General features: G+C 35.5%; 1 protein-coding gene across 1 annotated transcript in view; it reads right to left on the reverse strand.

Annotated features, from left to right (window-relative positions):
• The window catches only part of LOC580444 (ras and EF-hand domain-containing protein homolog), a 37,463-nt gene extending 19,567 nt beyond the window's left edge, over positions 1–17,896 (reverse strand). The window contains exons 1-4 of the mRNA XM_011683403.2: positions 17,568–17,896; positions 14,327–14,566; positions 13,461–13,651; positions 12,341–12,528 (exon numbers count right to left, since the gene is read on the reverse strand). Of these exons, the coding sequence (XP_011681705.1) occupies positions 12,341–12,528; positions 13,461–13,651; positions 14,327–14,477 (530 nt within the window). The 5' untranslated portion in view covers positions 14,478–14,566; positions 17,568–17,896. The remainder of the gene's footprint in view (positions 1–12,340; positions 12,529–13,460; positions 13,652–14,326; positions 14,567–17,567) is intronic.
• Positions 17,897–18,128: the final 232 nt, after the last annotated feature.

The following is an 18,128-nucleotide window of genomic DNA, read 5'->3' on the forward strand; positions in this document are numbered from 1 at the left end:
TCCCCTTTTAATTTTGTTTTGGTCAAATAGCACCTTGAAAATGAATCACTTCCAAATGAAGCTCACATGAATACTTTCCAATCTAACAAGTGTTTTGATATTGGAAAAACGATAGTATGAAATAAGGATATGAATTTAAATACGAATAATATATATACATCTAATGTGTGTAATAATGTGATATCTATGTGTGGTATATTGTCAGTGGAAATATATAATCATATGTATATTAGTATGTTAAAGTGTATTTACAAACCCTAAAATCAAACACTTGCACAAGTACACTCAAGCAACCTCACACCCAAACACACACACCCCCACACACACACTCACACACATACATACACAGTATTGAATTTCGAGTCCGCTTTCATGGAATTCCCTTGCATATGTTCCCTCTATTTTAAATCAAATGTACCACAAGCAGACATCTCATTATCGTCGTATTTCAACCGCTTCGACCTTTCTTATGTAAACAATAATTTTGGAGTATGTTGACATTCGAGGTAAGATAACCATACATTTACCCACAGGTGCGTTTCACGTCTTATCTCGTTAAAGCCGAGGGGGGGAAAGTCTATTTATGGTCATATCTGTTCGCCAATGATAATAGGGACTTTTAGATTTGCGTGGACTGAAACATGTGACGTCCATTCAAGGCAGTGCATTAAAAGGACGTCGATCGTAGCAATCCCCATTGTCTTCGTGCGAATCTAAAAGTCCCTAATACGACAGTAGGTTGACATTCAATTTAAGATAACCATACGTTTAAATACATACAGATGATTTTCTCTTCTTAGCTCACTGATTTGAAATATTATTGAAATGTCTCATGCAAACGGCAGTAAAGGTGCGTGATGACAATGAAAGAAAGGTAACCACACACATACAGGTGCGTTTCTCTTCTTAACTATGTCCCATTTTGCAGCCCAAAATATGAAAAGATTAAATTCCAAAGGCATTTGAAAGATAATGCTTATTTAGAACTTCCCTAAAAAAAAAAGGGGGGGGGCTTGATATATAATTTCAAAACGGGAAGAGCTAATTAGTCGCTTTTAGTCGAGAAATATTGTTTTATAGCTAAATTAATATCTAGACCTTGAGAGGGAGCTATACAACATAAAGAGTTTATTATTCAAAATTTCATAACTTTAGACTCGATTTCAACCGCGACAACGATCACTGAATATTGTAGGATCGCATGTGCTTCCAATAAGTTCATTTGAACCAACTTCATGACCCCATACCAAAACTTTGTATTACCTTTAAAGGGTAGAGGAATACAGTATGATGATGTTTGTATTTAACATTATAGAATCTCCATTTGAAGTATTCATGACATTTCTAATGTCAACAACAATGAAGGAATGTGTTGACATTCAATGAAAGACAAACATGCATAACACACATACGGGTGCGTTTTTCTTCTAAAGGATAGGGGAATGCAATGTGATAAGCTTTATATTTTCTGATAAAATATGCTTATGAAATATTGATAATATCCCTAATGTCAATGACAGTAAAGGAAAGTGTTGACATCAAATGAATGGTATTCCTACATTTGCACACTGGGGTGTTTCTCGTCTTAACTATTTAGAGTCGAGAGGGAAGGACTGCATTCATGCTAAAATCTCGCTTATACAATTTTCATATGACATATTCATGACATTTCAAATATCAATATTATATGATAAATATCCATTGCCGCACATGTATAGGGCTTAATACTCTTTTATTTGTTATAATCAACTTTAATACAGGGCAACTGTGTTGAATTTTTCATGGGGATATGTAAATGGAACCTTAAATTCACAGTGAAATAATGTTGACTTCTCATTGTTGCAGTTATTGACGAGAAACTTAGAATTACGAAATACCTTAGGACTTGAAATGCAGTTTGGCGAAAAGTATTGTTGGGGTTAGTTTTAAGTGTGAACGGTCTTTAATGGGGCGTATCGTTGGAATGATTTGGAATAATTTCTCTTTAATAACATTTCGTATGGATTTTTTGAGTATTTGCATAATGAGTAAGTATTTTTGTTTCGATTGTAAGGAACTATAGCAACATCCAACTAGACAAAGGAAATGATTTGCATGCCGGACGGTGACCAGAAAAGTGGAATCTTTTACCCAGTCCTTCCCCTTATCCCGGGGGATATGCACTATTTGCTTTCTAGATTGGTCTTTAAGGACTTATGTTAAATGTCAAATACTGTACTTGTAAATATGTTGTCCGTCTGACGTTTTCATAAGGCACGGCACAGCTCATGCTAGACAAATAAAATAATACAATAAATAGTTTGACAGGCCTTGCTGTCTCCACCTGACATTTTCAGTTGAATTGCATTGAAATACGAAGGCCTGATTCGCATTCCAATGACATAATGCTCATACTGGGAATCCAAAATGAACTGACAATGGGCCTGCGTATTATCATTCATTCAAAAACAATTAAACAATTTCATTATCAAGGAGGTTATCGATTGAATATTTCCTACACGTGCATAATAAATACCTTCACGGGCGTTTCATAGAAAAGCTGCTACGTGTATGTGATTTAAGGGGCGATTCACTCCAACCTAATATATATATATTTTTAACTAATATAAAGTATGTTGTTGCATCTTCCTATAATATGTCTTTCTTTACTCGACATAATTTGGTTTTGCACGGATAAGTGCTAGCTCCAAGCAGATTTATATTTAAATATCTATTGAGGAGTTGGACAAAAATTTACTGGTAGGTCTACATAACAAATATATTTCTTATTCATCTGAAAGCTGATGTTAAGCAACAAAATAATGGGGGAGAATTTACACATTCAATGATCGAACTTGTGAATTTAAAAAAATGGCAATGAAACTCATTGGATAGTTGAAAGATTGTGTTTTGCCTCAGTATTGAAGCCATTTTGTTTGAAAAAGAAAATGTATGTAAGATGTACCAAATAACATGGTTCAACCATCAATATTGGGCTGATGTCATGTACCCAAATACTTGTTATGATATATTGCGATTCAACTTCATTTCAGTCAATGAAATTCACTGAAAAACAGAGATTTACTATTCAGATGAAAATAATTAAATCTATGTTTTTAACGAAAATATAGCATGCTTTCCACTATCAAATTGTCTACAAATAGCCGCGTTCTAACTTATTTAACGTCCTTGTTCTGCAACAATCTGTATTATTACAGATGGGGGAAAGGATATCAGTGTCTATAAAGTAAATGTAGCATGTTTTCAACAATTACATTTTTTTAAGTAGCCGTATAACAGCCATGGTCTGTAACAGTCTATACTATTTCAGTTGGAAGAAATTATGTAAGTGACCGCCAATTTGAACTTTGCAACAAGCTAGGGAATCATGTTTTAAAACCATGCTGATTATGTCCAAAGTCTAGTCCGTTTTGGGCTTACAACAGCTGCTCTTATCTTATGTGTCTTCTACATTAATTTGTATACTTCATTCTAATATCATCTAACCTAACATTCCTGCATCATTTGTGCAACATGTCCATTTCTCCATAGACAAATATATTTCTTTGTAATCTTCTGAAATTTAAAATGCAGTTTTTATGTAAGAATGTTAAAGTCTTATCAAATACTACTGAATGACGATGAATATTTCAATTAGTTATCATTTTCATGGGTCTCCTGTACATTTTTATAATTTACATTTTTCCCCCTCATTATATAGATAAGGCAGTAAAATTAACGCTTCTAGCAGGGGATAAATACTTTAATAATTGCTTTAGTAGGATCGCGTTCTTTTCATAGAAATATATATATATATATATATATATATATATATATATCGCTAATTAAATTTCGTGTCAGATGTCACCTCCAACACAAGTGTAAAGTGCTACAATATTCGGACTCACTCGGGTAAAATTGAAAATAACTTATAATATTTCTAATGGCATTTCCACGTTAACTGTCAGAGGTGTGTGCCATATAAAAACTTGGTATTACTTTCACAACGATACTTATTTATCCGGGTGTTATAACGCATAACTCATATCATATTGAATGAAATAATAATAACAACAACAACAATAATAATAACAATAGTTATAAGTCTCGTTTACCGAGGGTAGCCTCATCAGCATTAATTAATACCGTTCTCCTTGGGGCCCTGTAATCATAATTAGCCCGGCATTTTGATATCATCATATTTTATCATAACAAAACTCTACTGCATGTGTTGTACTGTAAACTGGGTATCTCATACACCCACACACTTGGTGGGATTATAAAACAATCTCACAATATCTCATTACGTTGGTGCTATTAAACAAACACCTCCAACCTCACGTTTAGCCTATACATTATGCATGAGAACGTTCCATATGGCGCCACACGAATATGCCATAGTTCACGGTAACACGCGCAACTGGTAGTTTGGTGTAAACCGCATTGAATACCATGTATGCAGGCTTATATTTGAAGTTGTGTTTCATTTCATAACTGACAGGTTCTCAATTTATAAGAACCTCTAGCTTTCTTTCCATTACAATCAGTAAATTCTAAACATGAATTTCAGCTTGCTCCTTTGCGGATTTCAATGAATTTCTGATATTTCTTTTTTATCTTCTTAACAAGAAATAATTTAAGAAAGTGAACGCACTTAAAGATTAAATTGAGTTCTTGTCATGAGATTCTATTGTGAAAAAGACGGTGTGGAATTGATCAAAAAAGGTTGATCATGTAGCATATCAGTATTGGTGTGTACTGCGAAGTTCTGGAATCATCTATATGGGACTACACAAACATGTTGCTTAAAAAACCGTCCCGATTTTTATGCTGTTAAATGCCATATTTAGAATATTGAGGCATTTGAAGAGCCATACTTTTCAGGGAACATTTGTTATGATGTTCTTCCACACTTGCAAAATAACAATGATAACGCTCACATGTTATTTGTCACCTCCTCCCAGAACCCAACCTTCTCTTTAACATCATACTGGAGTAGATTTTGTTTTTATTTCAGGTTGATTCTTTAAAGGAATGACCATCCTTTCATGATGTAGGTACGAGTGTTGGTAATAACATAGATTTGATTAAAAAGCGGACAAAACAATTAGGTCGGGAGTTTAGAAAAGTCTTATGGAGGACAGAGTTTAATAAAATAAGACATTTTTTTTAGGAGGAAGGGGATTTCTCTGCGATTTGATATTTTTTCTTTTTTTCTTCTTCATGATTTCATAAATACCACTGCCCTATAAACACTATACACACCGCTGCACGAATGGTATTCGACTAACAGGCTTGTGATGACCCCCTTGCACAGCATATATTATTTAACTTCTAGAAACTAATCATATTTCACAACAAAAAGTCTAGCTGCTTAATAAAGTACATTGCAGAGTTGCTCGTTCACGTTTGATTAATCGCAAATTCTTTAATTCATATCTTGCCTAATTTCTTCCATTTTTTTTGCACCTCCACCAGTTCACTTTATTTCTCATTCTCATTTTCAAATATCATCTGGAGTTTTACAGCAATGTAATTACCACAGACTGGTTGATTTCGGTGCTATTTATCAAGACCCCCCTCTCTCTCTCTCTCTCTCTCTCTTTCCCTCTCTCACAGTCTCTCTCAACCCAAAGTGATGAGTTACTTCTTGTCATAAATTGCAATATTGGGACACTCCAAGAGCAATCTCTTTCGGTTTGGGATGATAACACTACACAGTTAATAATACATTTTCAGTATTTTCCATTGGGGTTATGCCCTCTTTACTAATGGTTGTTATCGGAGTATTTTTAAAGCATGTACAACGTGTGTGAATGTGAACTAACATTATTGTTCAAAACACAGAAGTGTATCCAATTATATCAAATGTCGTTTAGTTAGAACATATGTCACTTTCGAGTACTGCTCGACTGCTTAACAATACTTGCTATCCTTTTCAAAATCATCATGCATGGATTCATAAAACTTCGTACAATTGAACTTGAAAACTAAGCACCGATACTTTTGGAATATTGCCGAGGGCCATGCAAAGCCATAACGGTGATTCTGAACAGGGAGGAGGGGGGGGGGTCCATCTTTTTCTTTTAAAAGGGAGAAAAATATCACAGTGATCAGAGTCACCCTGTCATTCCCTGTTCGGAGGAGAATAAAAAAAGTACTATATAACATTTTAAAAAGGGTGATTCGTGTCCATAATGGAACGGGGACCACATTTGTGTGGTAAGACGCATATATGATTGTGTGGTAAACCAACTAGTCCCGTAATAATAACACCCCACACCCCCTCAATCTGTTTTGTCCAGGATTCGTCAACCGTACATGCAAAATTAAACCCGGAACAAGCAATAAACTGAACAGGTATGGAACTTAGATTTGAGCAATAATTGAAGAAAATCATTCATTGCAAAAAATTTACAAAATGATGAACGAATAAGATTATAACGAGGGTTATGAAGTGATAAACTTTGACATAGTAGCAATATTATTGTTTGATCCAATTAAGATCGCGAAAACCCTCGATGTTTCAGGATCACTAACATAATAGCTTTAATGTCAGTGGTAATGAGGACGCAAATCTTAAAATAAGATTTGAGGTATAAACAGTATAAGTACGGCAAGTATAATTCAAATTAAAAAAAAAGGTTATCAGAGATTTATTAGATCCTCATGGTCAGGACAGGGCTTTTAAACGGCTTAATTCATCTTACGTTGTTCTTGAAATTGGCAGGTCATATTTGTTACCATTTACTTCTTCACAGTTCTAATAAAATGTAATGTCTTTGAAAAAAACATACATGTTTAGCTATCGTGTTAAAAGTTGAATAAAATAGCCGTTTTGATTTATAAGTCGACGATTCTGAACCCTCAACGTACGTGTTGCCAATTAAGAATTTTAAAGCTTATTTTTCCCTTTTCAAATTCCTGAAATCAAGCTCAATGTGGTCATGCAACAACAATGGACAAACTCATTTTGTTCATGAATCTGAGATGATCTTAAGTCTCTGAATTATAACTTAATAAGCCAAGTGCCAAAAAATGAAATAAATGATGATTGTCTCGAAATGGTAAAGATAAAATTTTGATGACTCCTGTTGAGGTACGCACCTTGGCAAGAGTGTAACACCAGGTCCGAGGCTGGTAACCAGACCTTGCCACGCCGTGTAGGCTGGGGTAACCTTTCCATCTTTACCAGTCACACCGTTATTGTTCTCACCCCTTTTCTGCCCCCTCCTCGGTCCATCTTTACCCCCATCCACTCCGTCTTGCCCCCCTCTCGACACCCCTCCACCACCACCACTACCGCCACTGCTCTTCACTTTCCGTCGGAGGAGTTCCTCTACCCCTTGGAAGCCCTGCTCGAACTCCTCAGCGCTTATCTTCCCATCGCGGTCGGTGTCGAGTTCGTCGAAGACGCTGCCGAGCTCCGCGTCCGTGATCTCGAGATCGCTCCCTAAACATATATCACGGAGATCGTCGTACTCGATGTATCCGCTACCGTTGAGGTCGCAGACTTCGAAGAGGTGGCGGATTCGTGAATCGTCCATGGTTTCGTACAGGGTTACGTACTAAAACAATCCATTCAATTATTTACTTAAATGCAGAATGTCGTTAATTTATCCGTACGAGCCCATCTTGGTAAATGTCCAGTTATCAGAATTCGGAAACAAATTATGATAAAACAGGAGATAATTTCAAATGTCTCAGGATCTTAAAATAGTCGTGTAGATATTTCCCTCTCTCTCACTTTAGTTTAAAACTTTTCTGTTCATGTGAAGTTAAAAAAAAAACGATGACGGGAATCGTTTAAAGGCTGTGTGATGTTTGAGAACTTCACGGGTTATCCACGCATACAATACCTTGAACAATAATTGCTTGGCACAAACTTGTCGCCTGGAGAAATGGATTCGACATAATCATATCACAATGAAAATAGACGCAGCTTCAAAGCAAGAAAATCACTGAAGAGATCCTTTCTTGCCAGCAAACATCCCTCAATGTATTTCCAAATTAAAATCCAAACTCAGAAGAGTTTCGAAGGTTTCCTTTCTTCCAAACGAAATCATAAACAAGACGATCGACTACCGTTTTCGCTCCCATCTAAGACGCCCATGCTTATTCCAACGCAAAGTGGCAAATGTCGCCTTTATCTTTCGACCTAGTGGTGGTAAATATGCCACATCTGTTGCGAGATGTCGCAATTGAGGTCGGTTAGGATTTATAACGCGTGGACTAAAATCCGTTGTTAATTAAAAGACCTGTTGCGGCATGAAACGTAATCCGTGTTGTCAACTTAAAAATGCTAAAATGTGGCCGTTCTTCAATTGATGATCTGTAGATATTCTTGTTAAATTGGCTAGCTAGAGTTCTTTGACGTCGATATATGCCTTTCCGATCTATTTGATGATTGGCGGTCGTGTATATACCAGGCAAGGCGAGTTTGTTCTAGCCGGGTTGAACCCTAAACCAAACTTCAACCTATATCGACGTAAATATATGACGTGTGTTATAAATATTATACCTTGGGGTATTGGTTTTTCTTTGAACAGCCGGGCTTTCAAGCAACTGACGCAGATTTGGCGCGCATGCCTCGTGCGCATACACGCAAGCCATGTCATGATAGATATTATACATTTATCTGTATAATGTTATGATATTATAGTTATGCGAAGCTATATGAAATATAATAATATAGCATCTAGTTGTCTGGACATAGGAGACATTAATGTCAAATACCATGGAAACCAAAATCCTCATTGGATGATTCCATTTTCCTCTTTGTAAAAAAATAAAAACACGAAGAAGATCCCATTTTGAAACTTGAAGATTCATCTCTACCATAACAATGAGTATATCACTGATATCAATGGATATAGATGAAAAGGAACGAAACAACACAAACTATTTGGACCTCAGAAAAATATGGTATAGCTTTTATCCAGTCCTTAGCTTTTAGATAATAGAGCAGTAAATGGTTTTGTTAACAATTTGATCATTCATCAATTTGACAAAGAATATAAAATTATATCTTTTATTTCTATTCACAAGAAAGGAGAGAAAAGTAAATCAGACTAACCCACTTCGAGAATTTACGAGAAAAAATAGAATGGGTTTAGATATTAACAAAACAAAAGACGGACTTCATGAAAAAAGATAGTTTGATGCTACTTTGGGCGAAAACATATCAGGAGGGATAAGCCGATATTATTATTCGTATCAGATGCTAAAAATCTTGAAGGCCTGGCGTGATCATGTGATATTTGCTGTATTACTCAAACCACACACAAACCACACTATGCGTAGTAAGTACATCTCTACGTGTAAACCTATAGGAAGGTAAACAGAGCACAAAATATATACAAACGCTAGAAGAAGCAACAGGTGTTCGCATATATGAAGAGCTTAATTCCAAAAGGAGCTAAATCCACTCCTGGTGAAAATTGAGTTATTGATATCAGAACATTGTTCACTTAAATACCTGTCTTTCAACAAAATTCTTTACCTACATTTTGAGAGTAATTATGAACAAATGGACTTTCTAATATCACTTTCCATAGATGCCTGTACAATCTGGTAAACATTTTTTTCTTCGTTTTCTTAAGTTACAAAATGGATTTAGCTCCTTTTGGAATTAAACTCTTCATATGTATAAGGTGTCTCAGAAAAAATACGTCAACACGTCAACACGTCAGCTGCGCAGTACTGATATAGATGGATAAAGTGGGTGTCATGGAATCGCATATTTATATGTCAGTTATGAATTACTCTAATCATAAACTCTCTGAGATGATTCTACCTGGTAATGAGAAGTTCGTGCAATTTTATAAGTATGTGAAAAATATATTTGTTCCGATTATTCTTGTCTAAAATGTCTAAAATCTGCACATCTGTCGTAGTGTTTGAATTATATTGAAGTAATTCAGTACATTTTATTCGAATAACGTTATATTAAACAAGTTGGGATGATGTGCGAAAGCCAATTACCTTCTGATATTATTATGTTACTATGTAATATACTGTTGATAAATAGCGCTGTGGTCGAGTAATAGCCCTCAAAATGAAATAATTGTATCATTGTATGAATGATTGAAAAATGTTTCTTCTATTTGAAAAAAAGAAGTAAGAGTTGTTATGTCTGCTTCATTCCTTTTCTCATCTTACTCTGATATCTCCTCTTACTTTTGTCAGAATGTATTCAACTGTTTGTAAAAAATAATTGATGTACTTGCCTTGTGCACATTTATGTATTCTTATGTTATTCATTGTTATTTCCTGCCAGTGGAGACCAAATTTCTGTGTTTTTTTAACGTGGACAATAAAATCTGAATCTGAATACGAGTATTCCAATTGAATCTTGCTGTATTACATCTGAAATAAAATATGGTGTCTGTATGTAATTTTATTGTTTTTGTTTTTCTTGTAATAATACGAAATGGTCAGTTCAAAGTAAAACGTCATATGCGGAGCTCAAAGCAGATATTGACATTAAATGTAATTTAATACAATGTATTTGGTCTTTGTTTTTGGTGTTTGACCACAATATCACAATTGTGAAAAGAAGACAGCTACGTGTACAGCGGTTTTGGCATGTAACTAGATGGAAGAATAGCTTGGAAAACACCATCTTGCAAGCAGGAACTGATGATGGCAGAAGAAATGAGGGCAGACCAATTAGGACATGGATTGATAACAAGAAGCAGTGGACGGGAATGTAATTTGAGCAGCTATAAAGAACAGCTGAAGACAGGAAGTTATGGAGAACCTGTGTCTTAAGGTCTATTATAATATCGCCCTAAAGGCCTCCAAGCTATGGCATATCTGGTGGATATAAAGGTGGATAGGTTTGGTCTAATTCGAGCTGTAGTACTCTGATGAACCTCATCTACTGATTGGATACGGGTAATTCCATTATTATTGACCCACTTTGTGACATTTTTGGTGTCCCTGTGGCTCTGAGTAAGGATTTAAATAGTGGAGTATGATTGTTAAGTGATTCTAGGTATGATGTTATGCTCAGAAAACACTTTACAATCTCACTCCACTATTTTAGTCTTTACTCAGAGCCATAAATACGTGTGGGATCCTTATGTAAGAAGAACATCGAAAATGTAACAAAGTGGGTCCCTTATTTATGGAATTACCCATATTGCGTGTGGTAACATAAGGGACAATTTAGCTTGAATCTGCCAATATACGATTTTAACCAATATTTTAAAGCATTTTGTAATGCATAATAAGTGTAGAGCTGTTTATCACGACCTTCTCTGGCTCACACTCGATTGGCTTTAGATTGAATATTAAAGTCATCCATATTCATAAGCTTCATTGTTAGAATAATGCTGGTAAAGCCCGTTATAGCACAACAGATTGAAATATCACTGACATCTATATTATCCAGACTTTGGATATTTCATGATATTATAATCAGCCAATTTTTATAGTTTGTATATAATCGAACTAGTACCATTGCTCTATGCCTTCGATATTTTCTCTGGATTTTAACTCTCTTTTGCTTTGGCTTTAAATTCAATATTAATGTATTGCATTAATAACCCACATTGTTAGAATAATGCTGGTAAAAACCTATTAAAGCAAATCACTGTAAAAACTTTATTTATTATTGAGGCCAATTTGTCTAGATTTTATCAAATCGAACTAGTCCCATCACTTTATGCAGTCGACATTTCTCCTCAATTCCCTCCTTCTCTCTCCCCACTCTCTCTCTCTCTCTCTCTCTCTGTTTCTCTCTCTCTCTGTCTCTCTCTCTCTCTGTCTCTCCCATTACTCTTTCTCTCATCCACTTTTGCATTCTTTTGCACCCATCTCCCACATATCAAACAACATATAAATTCTATGGAAATGAATGCCCCTCTCCACTTTCCACAAGATATCTTACCCCACACCACCCCCCTCTCTCTCTTTCTCCGCTATCTCTATCTATTTTTTTCCTTTTAGATATCGTTTCCTCTCTTCTGTCTATTCTTATGTGTATATATACATATCTTTTAACTGTTTGTTGCTTTTGTTTTTGGATAGTTTTTATCATATGTTAAGATTTATTGAAGAACCCGTTGTTCACATTCAAATGAATATATTTACGCTTTCCATATAAAATTCTATCGTCCACAAAAAGCCCTGTAAATGTTCAAAGCCCCTCTGCACTACTTCAGCCAGGAGGGATTAGACCTCCCTGCATGGTCACTGACAGGTGGTTATCTCATCAAAACAGCTCTCAATTAACATAAGAAAACGGGGACCATGGGGGACCAATGGTCACCAATTAGGTATTGTTCGCTATATAGAGGGCGCAAGTAGCTATACGTAGTGCAGAGGGGCTTTAAATAGAACAAGTCTGACTCACCACGATACAAGGTCAAGGTCAGGTCCCAATTGCTGCAAAAACACCTCGAACTCTTCACTGTCACAATCCTCCAAATACTGCTGACGCCTCCTACGACGGCTGACTGAAAGGAGTGCCTCGCTGACGCTGTGAAAGCCTTCAGTGAAATCTGTTATACTGATCCGTCCGTCGCCATCTCCATCTAATGCCTAAATGAAACAAAAGGATAATTAATTATCAATTATAACCGCGTAATTTCACCTGTGCATTGTGTTTTCCTGAATTTATCGAATTCTTAAAAATACGCTTGTATGTTTGAATTTGAATTCGATTTGATAGGAACTGGTTAATTTATCTTAAAAAGAACATAATATTTCAAATAGAAGCCAAAGGCTAAAACTAATTGATTTTATAAAGGATAGAAAAATTACATTAAAATACAATACATTGAACATTTGTTCGATAAAACACAGTAATACGCACAGTTCTTTATTTATTGCAATAAAAATCTACAATGAAATGAGAAGAGGCAGGAAAAGGGAAAGGACATACGAGATAAAGATTGAAATAGAAGAAGAGTGAGGATTTTACACTCCAGGTTTAAGAATAACGAGATCATGAAATAAATTCTGTCAGTCGGGTAAACTGTTATCCATAAAGTTGGAATAGTAATTGTATTCTTACCTCATTTCATAAGCTGATTGTGACGATATGATAAATTCTTGATAGATGAAGCTTAGAATCTTCTCAGAATTGTATTGATCTATTCAAAGATTCACAGAGATTGATTTATCAAGTTCTGATAAGATAGTTATAAGCTGTTTCTATCAAGAAGAAGTCATACTTGTAACAATAATTTCATGAAAAGAGGTTAAAGAAAAGTCTTCCAAATTTATGGGCGGCAGAGTAAATCTGGGCACCGTCTTACAAATCAATCGAAAATCCTCCAATCAATCGCAAGTTAGCAATCTCCTATCTCTTATGAACATAGTTGCGATTGCTATCAATTGCAAATAAGTTGCGATTGATATCAACTCTTTGTAAGACGGGGCCTTGAATTATAAAATATAAGAAAAGAAAAGGGACTTTAGGGACACAAATGTGTTTGTCAGGCAAATCCCGTTTTAAACAAAATTCTAACCTCAAATATGTGTTCGAGTTCATCCCTGTCCAAATTTTCGCAGACCACCTCCAACTCTTCCCATTCAATGTATCCATTACCATCCAGGTCGCAAGCATCGAAAAGCTGCTGAATTGCCTCTGGGCTCGGACCGTTGGTGGCGCTGCCCATCTCCGCCAAAGGCAGCGGATTTTCGGATGACGTCCTCAAACCTAAAAGGGAATCGAATTGCTTTGAATTAAATTTAAGATACTTGGGACCAAGCAATGTTCAGAACTAATCTGTTATTGTCGATTTGATGGTCAAGACCTACAAAATCTAATCATGCAACCAAACATGTTCTGAAAGGTATTGTCGGTCATTCACGAATGCCCCATCCCATTAATACATCATTAGCAGAAATGCCCACAAATACTAAACAATCTTCATATTAAATTACCTTTGATCATCGTTGTTCAATTATATTCACCTACAAACTCAGAAATTTCCAACGTGCCAATGTATTCTAAACTCGGCCTGGGGCCTCGTTGAATATAACCTCACTCGGTAAATTCTCAATGTGCTGGCTAATAATATATTTGATTTGATTTTCTTCTGCATTCATGTAAGTATACACTTTTTCGATAACAATAATAATATAAAGTACAATAATTGTTTTCTGACAAGGAATCATAAATAAGCAAATACGTATATATATAAATTGTTATTTTCAAAAAAGAAATGATAAACTGTCATAAATATTACAATTCCTCAAACATTATAAAACATTAAAACATTATAAATATATTATAACATTATATTTTGTTATATTGAACGTCGAAGCATGCATTATTTGTATAATATCGTATTGCAAGAGTATAGAGCATGGCCCACATATATTGATGTACCTGACATGATATTGATGATGGTAACAATGATGACGAAGGTGGAGATGAGAACGTCAATGATATCTAAGATAAATGGCCATGGAATGAAGACGAAGATGATGTAGATGATGATGAGGATGGGGGGATTGTAGATGAAGGGAAGGGGGATCATGAGAGGATGATCAACCCGGTAAAGGCGACAATGAAACTGACGATGACGACGGCTATGATGAAAGCGATGAATGGGTTACAGCTGAAGGACTGACGGAGAAGGAAAAGATAAGTTTGTATTTAATGATATAAGTTAGTGATGATTTTATTGGGTTTCTACCCTGTGAAAAGGTTGGGCAATATTTTTTGAGCATTTTGCCCAACGTTGTGCCAATAGTCAACCCAACCATCTATTAGGCCCAGTGGTATTAGTAAACGTAAGTACCCTACTTCACACATGCATATTTGTTTCGTATTTTGACCAAAATTTGGGCAAAGATATGACCCTTCAACTGCCCGACTACGGTAGCCCACTTGTTGGGAAAACCTTGACCAACTGTGGGGCAAAATACGAAAATATTGCCCAATAGATGGAATTGGGTTGAATATTGGCAAAGTGTTGGAAAATATGGCCCAACCTTTTCACAGTGTATAAACTAAAATATGCAAGAAATAGGATTAAGAGTAATGGTTGATGCAAAGTTTACCCCCAAAATAAAGGAAAATATCGCAGAGACTTTCGAAAAATCAACTCAAGGGTCAAGGGTCATTTCAATACCCTACAGGTGTATTGTACATCCCATAGAAACCACGTTCAGATTTGACTGAATATGTTATTGGAATGTTTACACATAAGAATAGATAGTGGACAAAGGTACTGATATTGGCGTTGGTTTTTCGAAGATCTTTGCACTTTTTTTTTACAAGCAAGAGAGAAAAATGATGTATGGCAAATGATGTATGAACAGTGATGTATGAATAATGGTGCCATGAAATGGGAAGTTTAGGATAACATTGGATAAAACGTTACCGTAGATATCATTATTTGCACTCTCCCCGATGATTTTTGTTAACAAGCTTACAATCCTAATTCCCTGCTCTTCCACCAGAAATTCAATTAACAGGGGAACTGAACTATGCTTGTTGTTTTCGATCCGCGTTATTTATGACAAATTATGTTGTAGAAAATACCTTACCCTAAAATCATCAAGTTGTCAAGCAATTCATTTACGATTCCATCATTTCAAAAGAAAATACATCATATATTTTCCAGGTAGGATGTGGATCAGTTATTTGCATTTGACTCCATTGGACCAAAAAGCAAAATAAAGGAATGCATTTTAGGGTCACGATTTAAAAAAATCTTATTCTGAAATGTGTGTAAATATGTTGGGGTGTGTGTATAAACAATAGATTTACTAACTAAACGTATATCGTGATGTATAAAACAGGTATTCCTCGCTGGATTCTACATCCACATAATATACGTTCGTGTTACCATGGTCATGGGTGGTCAATTGCATCAGTTTCTGATTTTATGGTTAAGAAGAGTCATGGCAACTACATACGTAAACGATGTAATATATGTATATATATATATATATATTTCTGTGTGTATTGTCGTTAAGAAAGTGGCGTCCTAAGGCAGTGACCTGGTTTCGATACATTTTGTTCAACCTTTGTAAAAAGTTTCCAAAACGGGAGCACAGCAATGGGGGGGGGGGGGGGCTTGATTAAAGCTATGCCACCATTATTCTCTAGCTTCCTTTCGCACGAGGAATGAGAGATGCCAAAGCTGTTGTATAGATTATTTCCTTACATTTATACTTATGAATATAAAACACGCAAATGATGATAGAGAAGATTTATGTTTAAAATCCAACACATAAACTCCGGATTTTCAAAAAGACATAATCTTCTTTTCTCCATCATTATTTGCGTCATCTTATGCCAACACGAGGACTTATCATCGGATATATATATATATATAGGCCTATACATATAAAACATGTATACATGTATACCATAGGGTAATGTGAAAAATTGATATAGAAATCTTCAGTGGAAGTAGAAAACGAAATGTCTAATAGTCCCATCCAACATTTTGACTGCAACTATTTAACACTACGAATATAGCCCCTCAAGTAGAAAGTTGGCTTCTTTCCCTAAAACATAAATTAGGATGACATAAGGTTAATATATTTTGTTTTAGATCATAACGAATACCGTTTCTGGCAGTGAGCATGACTGACTTGTATTGCGTTTCCTACGTTTAATGGATGCAAGGTGTTTAATAAGCCTATTCTCTGTTCGATTCGTTAATTCAATGACACATACACTAAACATTAAACATTACATGCATAATCAAGCTAGTGGATTTCCTTGTCCAAGTTTCGAGGGTTGAGGTTAGTATATGAGTTTAATGTTTACCATTTAATTCAATTCAACAATCTAATTCCACAAATTAAAGCAATCATATCAACAAACCTACTTTGATCAAATTGGGCTAGTTAAATTTGATTAATTATACGAGTGCGGTGATCGACATAAGATTATAAATACATAACCTTGACTTTTTCTTATCTTCTAAACTTCTGTATTGAGTTAACGTACACAATGTAGTATATGCACTGTTACGGGTTTGTTAGTCTCCTAATAACATAAGTTCCCAAGTTACCCCCTTCGTCTTACCCTAACTCTAACCCTAACTCTTCTTCAATTTGTCTTCATTTTAGTGAGGGGTACATTATGGAACTCTAGCCTAAATCCATGCACGAATAGTTATACGATTAAATGAATAAATATATGATCGCTTGCATGATTGATTGATGAAGTAAATGAAATGATAACTAAATAAAGTAATTCATGATTGATTATACGAACGAATGGCAATGTATAATAAATAACAACATAATAGTGAATTAATAAATAAATAATTTAAAATATATGTATTTTTCTAGGCCCGACACCAACGTGAACTGACATAATAAACCGGTTTTACTAACATATTCATATGTTGTGCCTAATTTTTAAACAAAGCTTGTTTAGGACAACCCTAAAACTTTCCGAGGCTTGCCCGACGTAACAACAAGTAATGCATGCAGACTGGACTCCGAGTATTGTAGTTCATTCATGAATAACAGGATAATGCACTAACTCGTCACTAAAGGTCCCCAGGAAAGAAACATCCATATATTTGAATATGTCAGTAAACCGGTATATAAATCAGGCCCAAGCTTTATAGATCTACACAAGACTCATGAGTACATACCTCCAGTATCCGGTATTAACAATCGCAGCATAGTTATGTAGTATATCCTGTTCTCTTATAGATCCCATTCAAGGTATATAACCTACACCCTACATGCAGCTAGCATATCCTTGGCGAAACCAAACGAGTGCTACATAATCTCCACACTTCTACAATACCAACAACAGCATGATTACCAGACAGCCGCCAGCATTTTGCAAAAAAAAAAGGACAAATTCAGCGATATTCTAACAAGGTGGTTTGAAATTCAGGGTCTGGTGGTTTTGAATGTGATTTGCGGTATACTCCCAGCGTCGTTGATTGCTGCCTGTTTTCTTCTCTTTATATGCGAGCATTCATACAAGAACTTCATAATAGAAACCAACTTGTAGAGTTCTTTAAAAGAGGTGCAAGGAGGAGTGAATAGGCGTGGAGCGGGGGTCTTAAATTGTCCTAAAGGTTGGATCAATACTTTCGTGTAAATCGATCTTTAAGCGTCTTAACTCATGTTAGCGTACAGTGGATAATCCGTATCATTGTAAATGACAGAGTACGTGACGGGGGTGTGTTGTGTGGGTGTGC

The sequence above is a fragment of the Strongylocentrotus purpuratus genome, unplaced genomic scaffold (genome assembly GCF_000002235.5).
Source record: "Strongylocentrotus purpuratus isolate Spur 01 unplaced genomic scaffold, Spur_5.0 spur5_contig_871, whole genome shotgun sequence".
NCBI classification, from domain to species: domain Eukaryota; kingdom Metazoa; phylum Echinodermata; class Echinoidea; order Camarodonta; family Strongylocentrotidae; genus Strongylocentrotus; species Strongylocentrotus purpuratus.